We start from the raw sequence: 10,811 nt of genomic DNA on the forward strand, positions 1-10,811 counted from the left end.
ACTTACATGCATGCACACAGGCACACAGACACACATACACACACACACACACAAAGACGCATGCGTGTGCACACACACACAGGCACACACACATGTATAGATACACATACACACACACACACACACACAATGCACAGACACACACATACATACACACACACACGTGCACAGACATGCACACATACTCACACACACCACACACACTCACACACACACGTGCACACGCACACACACACATGCACAGACAATCACACACCACACACACCACACACACACATTTTAGATTCAGTTCACACAAATACTGAGACGCCCAAAAGGTTCAATCTTCCTCTGGTCACAGCTGAGGACAGTTGATGGGGAGGGAGCTTGACATTGCACTACCCCTGCCCCAGTGAACAGTTCTATCCTTTTCCACCTGCAGGGAATGGAAGAACCTGATCACCTAACCAGAGTGATTTCTTCTGTATCAGAGCTCGTGAAACTGAAGGACACTTCCCTCCTCAGTCTGGAGGTCTCCTGCCTTGTAGCCAATTATCCTGATATCAGGTAACTCTTCCTCCAGGACATATCCAGTACACCAGCCTGGCCCCAATTGTTCCACCTCAAACAGAGGAACTACCGGGACTAGTGATATCAATCTGCCCAGTTGGATCCCAATACTATTTGACGTGTGCACTCCTGATCCAATATGGCTCATTGGTTGGGTGTATGGGTCGGAGTATAAAACCGATAGAGGCCAGCAGATCTTCTTTTGTAGCCTGAGCAGTTAAAATGAAGATCTGAGGGATATTTTGTTCCATGTTTTAAGCATTCCCAATGGAAAGGCAGCCCTTCGTCCTCCGTAAACTGGATGAAATATTCAGTGTGAAGTATTCAATCTACAACTGTGGGCATTGCTGACAGGTCCAGTATGTATTTTACACAGAATTACTTTGGGTATATGGCAGAAAAACAGCCCATTCAGCCCAGCTTGTCCATGCTGGTGTTTATGTTCCATTTGAATTTCCTTCCATCTTTTCTCATTTAAATCTACCATTGTAACCCACCAGTCCCTCTCCCTCAAATGCTTTTCTAGCATCCCTGTGAATGCATCTTTTTTGTTCCCTTCCCCGTCATAGCTAGTTCCACATTCTCTCCATTCAGGTTTCTTCTGAATTCCCTATTGGATTTGGCAGTGCCTACCTTACATGGATGCTAACCCTCGTTGCCCTGGAGAAGTTGGTCTTTAGCCTCCTTGAGTCATTGCAGTATGGCTGAGGAGGGTCGATCTAGTCAGTCACAGCCTCATAAGAAGAGGTGGCATATCTAGAGCTGACGTGAGAAGATGGGCAGGACTTGTACACTTAATGGTAAGGTCCTGGGGAGTGTTGCTGAACAAAGAGACCTTGGGAGTGCAGGTTCATAGTTCCTTGAAAGTGGAGTCGCAGGTAGACAGGATAGAGAAGCAGGCATTTGGTATGCTTGCCTTTATTGGTCAGTACATTCAGTATAGAAATTGGGAGGTCACGTTGCAGCTGTACAGGACTTTGATTAGGCCACTTTTGGAATACTGCGTTCAATTTTGGTGTCCCTGCTATATGCAAGATGTTGTGAAACTTGAAAGGGTTCAGAAAAGATTTGCAAGGATGTTCCCAGAGTTGGAGGGTTTCAGCTATAGAAAGAGGCTGGATAGGCTGGGGATTTTTTCTCTGGACTGTCGGAGGCTGAGGTGTGACCTTATAGAGGTTAATAAAATCATGAGGGACATGGATAGGGTGAATAGTCAAGGTCTTTTCCCCAGGGTGGGGGAGTCCAAAACTAGAGGGCATGGGTTTAAGGTGAGAGGGGAAAGATTTAAAAGGGACCTAAGGGGCAACATTTCCACACGGAGGGTGGTGTGTGTATGGAATGAGCTGCCAGAGGAAAGTAGCGGAGGTTGGTACAATTACAATATTTAAAAGGCATCTTGGTGCGTATATGAATAGGAAGGGTTTAGAGGGATATGGACCAAATGCACGATTTAAATAATACTCTGCCTTTCTGTTTTTGACAGCAAAGTGAACATAGCCTCCTTTTCCTCTCGACTTGTCTAAATTCTTTGACACCATCGATTACGCTATCCTCTAATGATATCCAGAGAATCACTAGCAACAGTTTCTCTTCCTACTCCCAGACTAATTTAGGATATCTGATCGGCATGGACGAGTTGGACCGAAAGGTCTGTTTCTGTGACTCTATGCTTCTTCACCCTATTGTAAACCTTGTGAATTCTCAATGGCAGTGGGCTCTGGATGCTCAGTCACTGTGGAAGGCTCAAATTGATTCATTTTTGGGTATGAGGGAAATTAACCGATCGGGAGAGAGTGCAGGAGGCTGGAGTCGAGGTGGGAGATCAGCCTCAAAGAGCTGATAGGCCAACTCCAGTGCCAATTTGTGACTTTATTATCTGTACTTCACAGAATCACATGACCATCGTAATATCAAGGAAAGGCGCTTGGCCAACCAGTCAGTTTACCCTCTAAAGGAGCACAGTTGAAAGGCAGCCTTGGAACTTAGAAACATCGAAACTAGGAGCAGGAGTAGGCCATTTGGCCCTCCAAGCCTGCTCCACTATTCAGTATGTCATTGGCTGATCCTCTATCTCAATGCCATATTCCCTCTTTCTCCCCTTGATGCCTTTCGATCCAAAAATCTCTTTCTTCAATACATTCAGTGACCTGGCCTCCACTGCTTTCTGTGGTAGAGAATTCCACAGGTTCGCTACCCTCTGAGTGAAGAAGTCTTTCCCAGTCTCAGTCCAAAATGGCCGACCCTGTATCCTAAGGCTGTCTCCCAGGTTCTAGACTCCCCAGCAAAGAAAAACCTCCTCCCTGCATCCAGTCTGTCCAGCCCCGTTTGAATCTTATACATCTCAATCAGATCTCCTCCTTCTAAACCCGAGTGAACGCAGACCCAGTTCAACAAATCTCTCCTCAGATGATAGTCCTGTCCGTCTCGGTATCAGCCTAGTACAGCTTTACTGCACTCCCTCTATGGCAAATATATCCTTTCTTGTGACGGGAGATCAAAACTGTGCACAATCCTCCAGTATGGTCTCATCAAAGCTCTAAGACGTCCCTATGTCTGAACTGAAATCCTCTTGCAATGAAGGCAAATATACCTGAGATAACAAGGTGTAGAGCTGGATGAACACAGCAGGCCAAGCAGCATCATAGGAGCAGGAAGGCTGACGTTTTGGGCCTAGACCCTTCATCAAATATACCTGTTGTCTTCTCAAACTGCTTGCTGTACCTGCCTGTCTACTTTTATTGCCTGATGTACTCAGATCCCTTTGTATATCCACACTTCCCAATATATCACGATTTAAATAATACTCTGCCTTTCTGTTTTTCACAGCAAAGTGAGCATAGCCTCCTTTTCCTCTCGACTTGTCTAAATTCTTTGACACCATTGATTACACTATCCTCTAATGATATCCAGAGAATCACTAGCAACGGTTTCTCTTCCCACTCCCACACTGTTATCTCTGGTATTTGTCAAAGATCGATCTTTAGCCACATCTATTCCTCATTGACATGCAGACCCTTATCTGATTTGGTTTTTACTTGTATGCTAATGATACCCATCTTCACCTGCCCCCCACCTCTTTCAACTTTGCTGCTGTTGCTAAGTTATCGAGGTACATCTGGAACTGATAAGTAGAAAGTTCTGTGCGTTGGGATAGATTGAAGTATTGATTATGGCCCAGTTCTGTAGTATCTTCAGATTTTGCCTATCATCAGCTCATTTGCTGCTGAAACCCTCTCAAGGCTATTCCAAGGCTGGTCTTCCGAGACTCTACCTGCCTGTATCTTCACTCACAGCCAGTCCTATTACCCCATTGGCCCTGAGCTCACTGACCTATACTGGCTCCTGAGCAAGCAAAGCCTTGATTTTCCAATCCTCGTTCATGCTAACACATCCATCTATGGCCTTATCCCTTCCTACCTCGGTAATCTCCACATCCTTCCCCACAGTTGTCTATGCTGCTGCTCCAGTTCTGGCCTGTCACAATACTCCATTTTAATCATTCTACCCTTTGTTGGCTGTGCTCTCAGTGGCCTGGCCATCAGCTCTGGAGTTCCCTCCCTGCACACATCCCCAAACTTTTCTTCACTTTCCTCCTTTAAAGCATTCTTTTACCAAGCCTTTCATTGTCTGGCCTGATTTCTCTTTACGGGGCGTGACTATTTTCTTTCATAATGCTGCTGTGAATCAGGACTGTTAGAGCGGCATGGTGGCTCAGTGGTTAGCACCGCTGCCTCACAGCGCTAGGGTCTTGGATTTGATTCCACCCTCGGGTGACTGTCTGTGTGGAGTTTGCACGTTGTCCCCGTGTCTGAGTGGGTTTCCTCCCACAGTCCAAAGATGTGCAGGTTAGGTGAATGGATTGGCCATGCTAAATTGTCCTGCAGTGTCTAGGGAGGTGTAGGTTAGGTGGATTGGCCATGCTAAATTGTCCTGTAGTGTCTAGGGAGGTGTAGGTTAGGTGGATTAGCCATGCTAAATATGGGGAATAGTGTGGGGAACTGGGTCTGAGTCGGATGCTCTTCGGAGGGTCGGTACAGACTCAGTAGCCTCTTTCTGCACTGTAGATGCCATACAAAAGAAGTTCTTGATGATGAACCTTACATGCAGGAGTTATACCTCGACCCCACCACTTGGTTGCAGCAATGCACCCTTGCAGTGAGGATAGAGCAGTTTGTGGGCAGAAGTGTCTGAATTTGATTTAAAGCCAGACTCCATAGCTGGCTGCCACTCTCTCAGAACCACAGGTCTCTACGGAAATGGTTTATTGTGCATCTGTTTAACCATCCAGAAAATTAGAGAGTGTGGGGCAGTGATTTCCCCCCATCCCAGCCAGATCACTGAGACCACAGAACTGCAGAACTGCTTTTACATGTCCACTCCTTATTAAAATGACTGCCTACAGGAACGTCGAGCAGCAACATGCTGCAAATGTGAACAGTTTGAACCTAAAATGCTGGAAATCCTCAATAAAAACTCAAAGAACTGCGGATGCTGTAAATCAGGAACAAAAACAGAAGTTGCTGGAAAAGCTCAGCAGGTCTGGCAGCATCTGTGAAGAAACAAAATCAGAGTTAACGTTTCGGGTCCAGTGACCCTTCCTCAGAACTGATTGGGAAGCATTCCCCATTGATTGGGAAGCAGACATTTACAATTATTGTCAACAGAAGGAATGACAATATGAAGCAGATCTTTTTCACACAGCAAGAGGTTAGAATCTAGAAGGCACTTTCTGAGAGTGTGGTTGCGGTAGGGTCAATCAAGGCTTTCCAAAGGAAATTTGTTCATTTGCAGAAAGGGCAACATTGAAAAAGCGCAAAATGGTACAAGGCAATCACTCCAGCAGAGGGCCAGCACAGACACAATGGGCCAAATGACCTCCTTCTGTCCTTTAACCCGTCTATAATTCCCTGGCCTTTCATCAGAACTGAAAGATGTGAGAAATGTTAACAGTTTTTAAGCAAATAATTAGCAGGGAAACGGGTGAGGTCAGAGAGCTGGGAGCAGGGCGGGTCAAAAGGGGAACGATTGGCACGGCATATAACCTCTTCTCTTGAAGTAGATTCAGAATATTCTCGAATTTTGCAGCACAAAAGGAGGCGATTTGGCCCATCGTTACCCGTTCTGGCCCTTTGAAAGAGTTACCAAATAATCCCCCTGCCCTCAGCCTCCCAACTGAACACTGGATTTCGCAAATGAACTCGGAAAATGCTGGAGAAGCTCAGCAGGTCTGGCAGCACCTGTGGAGAGACAGAGTTAACATTTCAAGTCCTTCAGAACAATAGATCCCTCCTTCTGCAGTTGTAATTCTCCGATTCCTCTTTGCTGCTTTTTACTCTCAAACCCAAAAACAATTTCTCCCCATCTCTTTTCTCAAAACAATAATATTGGACGCAATATCAGATTGTGTCTGTGAATCTACCCGTGAAGAATAGTGAAAGGATTTTCAAGCTGATTTTATTTAATATATTTCTTCATGGGATTTGGGCATTGCTGGCCATGCCATCATTAAATGCCCATCCGTAATTAAGGAGGACAAAAATTATTGGCCTAACCAACGGTGCCCACTTTCAGTGAATAAAGAGGAAATGCCCAGAGGGCAGTTACAAGTCATTTATTGTCCATCCCTAATTGCCCAGAGGGCAGTTCAGAGTCAGCCACATTGCTGTGGGTCTGGCGTCACATATAGGCCAGACCAGGTAAAGATGGCAGTTTCCTTCCCTGAAGGACATTAATGAACCAGATGGGTTTTTATTAATAATGCCACAGGCTGTGTTATGAACATTCCTTTTGAGACTGTAACTATCATTGCACCAGCCAGTATGGAAAGCAATCATGCATATGATGGTTTTATGGCCTTCCATATTCCATACAGTGATGTCTATCCATGCCGACCCAGATGACAAAACAGAATTCAGGATCTCAGCTCTTTGAGGGAACCATGTGGGAGTTGGAAATGCAAAGTTTGGTGACATAGTCCGGGGGACGAAGTATGCGAGACCACTTTGTGGCTCAGCTTCTTCTCAGTGACCATGGGGTTTTAAAAAAAAAAGCCACGAGGTCTGGGCATGGGAAGATGACAGGTATACTGCGGATCCTCATTTCCCATTGGGCAGAGCCGCTGAAGAATAGATCCAGATCCCCAGATTGCCCAATTGTGTGCCCAGTCAGTCAATCCAGGAGCTGTAAGGTTGTACAGGACATTGAAGTGGCCTCTTCTGGAGTACTGTGCCCAGTTCTGGTTCCCCTGTTATAGGAAGGATATTATTAAGACTGAGAGGGTTTAGAAGAGATTTACCAGGATGTTGCTGGGTATGGAAGGTTTGAATTAGGGTGGATAGGCTGGGACATTTTTTATTGGAGCATAGTAGATTGAGCGGTAACCTATAAAATCATGAAGGGTATAGATGAGGTTAAAGGAAGTTGTCTTTCCCCTAAGATAGGGGATTTCAAGACCAGGAGGCGCATTTTTAAGGTGAGAGGAGAAAGATTTAAAAAAGACTTGATGGGCAATTTTTTTACACAGAGAGTGGTTCGTGTGTGGAGTGAACTTCCAGAGGAAGTAGTGGATGTGGGTACAGTTACAACATTTAAAGGTCACTCAGATAAGTACCTGAACAAGAAATGTTTGGAGGGATATGGGCCAGGGGCAGGCAGGTGGGACTAGTTTAGTTTGGGATTATGTTCGGCATGGACTGGTTTGGACCGAAGGGTCTGTTTCTGTGCTGTGTGGCTCTATGACTGTATCATTGGCAGGAACAGAGTTCAGGCTTTGAAATGGAAGAGAGGGAAGGTGTCCCCTTTAATTAACTAGGGTTGATGTCACAAGGATTTGTGGACCCCATATTTGGAGGGCACTCAGAGGAGAAACATCATCAGAAAAATTGAGTCCAAGCACTTTTGTTTAGTGAGAGATTATCAAGGGGCATTCAAGAGGGCACTGAATAATGGGCATAGGGGAAAAGGCTATAAGTGATGCCAGGAAAAAGCAGGAGACCGGCACTGGGTAATGATGCTCATCCGAAGAGCCAGTGCAGGCACAATGTGCCATAACACTTCTGTGATTCTGTGCAGTGGCCGTTTTCAGGATTTGTTTACTTTCTAGACGATTTCCTGCTTTTCAAATTTGTCCATTCCCCGTGCCCCTCCCGGGTCTGGCTCATTGACAACTGGTGATTGGCTCTGATGATGGCAGTATGAGATGGCGCAGGAAGTGATACTGTGACCAATAGGAAGCAAGCAGGGGAGGACGGAGAGAAATGCTAATAAACTCCATCTTGGGAAAGTGTGTAAAGTAACATGAGGCCATTGGGTACTGAGTCACTCCCTAAATGTCACCACCGCCATTTTCAACTGAATGTGTTATGAATCTCAATCGGTACTGCAAATTGTAAATAATGTTATTTTATAGACAGGAATATTCCGTTATGAAAGAGTAGATAGACATGCTCTGTCTTTAAGGGTCTAAGGTTCATGAGTTCACCCAGAACCTTGGAAATGGATGAGAACCCTGGCATTGATTGACAGGTCATTTAAAGTAACATTGGAGATGTCTTTGGACAGAGAGATCTGGAAACTGGGTGACTGCTTCGCAGAACATCTATGTTCTGCCCGCAGAAAAGACCCTGAGCTTCCACTTGCCTGCCACTTTAACCCACCACCCTGTTCCCTGGCCAACATCTCTGTCTCAGGCTTGCTGCAGTGTTCCAGCGAAGCTCAATGCAGGCTGGACAAACAACAGCTCATTTTGCACATGGGGACCCTGCAGCCCTCTGGACTGAATATCGAGTTCAATAATTGTAGGGCCTGAACTCTCCCATGTCCTAGCCCCCTACCCCACACACCAGGCCTTGTTATCACAGCCTGCCATTACACACTGTATGATGTTACTCACTAACGGTCCCCATTAACAGGTACAATCCTCCTAGCTAGATCACTATTGACTCCTTTGTCTATCCAACTGCTCTTCTCTCTCTTCGAGCTCTATCCTTTATCCTATTGTTTACTCCCTATCCCATTCCCCCCCCTATTTTCTGCATATAAACCGCCGTTTTCCCAGCTACCATCAGTTCTGAGGAAGGGTCACTAGACCCGAAACGTTAACTCTGATTTTCTTCTTCGCAGATGCTGCCAGACCTGCTGAGCTTTTCCAGCAACTTCTGTTTTTGTTTCTGAAACCTGTGCAACTGTTTGTGATCATCTCCTGTAAAGTAGCTGTTATCTCAGAAGGGCTTTTGTGGTGCCATGGTATATGTCCTCACCTCCTAAGCCAGGAGTCCTGGGTTCAAGCCTCACCTGCTCCAATGGATAACAAATCTGAGTAGGTTTATATTTTTTTAAAATAGGAGATGTTGTTTAAACACTCCTTACATCTAATATGGTGCAAAGTTTAATTTGACTCGGATGTATTGCAATATAGGTTTGCTTAAATGTGGGTTCATCACAAATTTAACTCAGATTAAAGGTGACATTAGGATTTAGGTCTGTCGTTAGTTTAAGCTGGAGATGCCAAGTCATGCTTTACCTGCGTGAAAATCCAGATCCAGGGGAACTGAGGTTAAATGCTAGATCGTGATGAATGATACCAATGAAATCCAGACTGGCAGCTATTACTGGCATCTGTATGGGTACAGGAAGGGTTTAAAGTGATATGGGCCAAATGCTGGCGAATGGGACTAGATTAATGTAGGATATCTGGTCAGTATGGACGAGTTGGACTGAAGGGTCTGTTTCTGTGCTGGACATCTCTATGACTGATTTGGGAAGGCTACTTCTGTTCTTGAATAACATGATGATTTCCTGATTTTCTTTTGCCAGTGACGAGCATGTTTCAGCCCTGCTGGATATTCGGGGCGACGTGTCCAAAGACATCCGTGGGACGGTGCTGGAGATGTTGGAGCAGAACTCCCAGCCTGCCCCCGAAGACTACCAGCCCATCTTCTCTGAGATCCTGGTGCCAGCTCCCGTCCTCCCCTTCTGCCTGCCTGCTGTCAAATGCGGATAAGGCCCCAAACCACCTCCCCAACAACCCCTTCACCCCACCCACCTCCTCACATCTCACCAAGGACCCCAGGGTGGAGTAAGAGGTCACCTGACAATTGCCCATGTGAGACCGTCTTTCTGTCCACAGTCCGACTGTGCAATGGATACTGGAGGCTAACTTGGCGGAAGGTGTCCAAATTAAGTAGGCAGACCATGTTGCTGTCCAGGTTAGTGAGCCCCTGGTGTTCAAGCATCTGATTTTCCTCCCCTATCCCCACCCAAACAAACACTTATCTCTCATATTTGCAGAGGAATGAAACCTGTTCCTGTCAACTTCCTCCCTCCAAAGTATGGCTGACATGCCACAGTCCCACACAGAGTGAATGTTTTGGCAGGTTCCCGCTACTATTTGCCAGACGTTGTGTCCTCTGTAGGAGAGAGGAATATCAGTAAAGAGTCACACTTGACTACCCAGCTGAAAATTCCACCAAGGGTTGTTGTCAGAGGACTGGGCTCTAGGGGATTACCTGCCACCAGACCAAATACAAACCACATGCTCGCTCCTGGGAGAGAAGGAAATGCTTATCAAGCTCAGGACAGCTCGTAAATGTCACATCCATCTTTCATCAGTTTATTCTCAACACTGGAGCTTCCTGCCCAAGGGAGTTCTGAGCTTACAATCCTCCCATGCAACCCCAAATTGACAAATTATTTACACTTTCATGGGATGAGGGCCTCGCTGGCAAGGCCAGAAATTTATTGCCCATCCTTAATCGCCCTCGAACTAGGTCATTTCAGAGAGTCACTGCTGGAGTTACATGTGGTCCAGACCAGATAAGGATGGCAGATTTCCTTCACTAAAGGGTACCAGTGAACCAAATGGGTTTTTGCAACAATCGATGATAGTTTCATGGTCACCAGCTTTACATTCCAGATTTATTAACAACTTAAATTCCATCAGATGCCATGAGGTGATTGGAACCCATGTTCCCCAGAGCATTAGCCTATGATTCCAAGTGACATTACCACGAAGCCACCACATCTCCACTCAACCCTGGAAACCATTTTCAAAGGCCCCTTCCCTCAGGTGGCCAGAGAGAGTGCCTGCTTTGAACTGCAGGTCAGGAACCTGATTGGAATTTTGAGGAATTGTGGGTGGATCCTGGTGACTGCAGTGAAAGAAAACGGCCAGGGAAACTTGCGGTATTAAATTCACGGAGCCAGGAATGGTGGGTGTGGGTTATGGAGTGGGAGTGGGCCGGGCAGGCCTTTGTGAGACTGGG

The 10,811-nt window shown here is 46.0% G+C and overlaps 1 protein-coding gene across 1 annotated transcript in view; it reads left to right on the top strand.

The window, feature by feature from the left end:
* exoc3l1 (exocyst complex component 3-like 1) overlaps positions 1 to 10,328 on the top strand; it is an 83,414-nt gene extending 73,086 nt beyond the window's left edge. The window contains exons 11-12 of the mRNA XM_048605575.1: positions 422 to 546; positions 9,364 to 10,328. Of these exons, the coding sequence (XP_048461532.1) occupies positions 422 to 546; positions 9,364 to 9,550 (312 nt within the window). The 3' untranslated portion in view covers positions 9,551 to 10,328. The remainder of the gene's footprint in view (positions 1 to 421; positions 547 to 9,363) is intronic.
* Positions 10,329 to 10,811: the final 483 nt, after the last annotated feature.

Source organism: Rhincodon typus, chromosome 15, assembly GCF_021869965.1.
Source record: "Rhincodon typus isolate 14 chromosome 15, sRhiTyp1.1, whole genome shotgun sequence".
In the NCBI taxonomy this organism is placed as follows: domain Eukaryota; kingdom Metazoa; phylum Chordata; class Chondrichthyes; order Orectolobiformes; family Rhincodontidae; genus Rhincodon; species Rhincodon typus.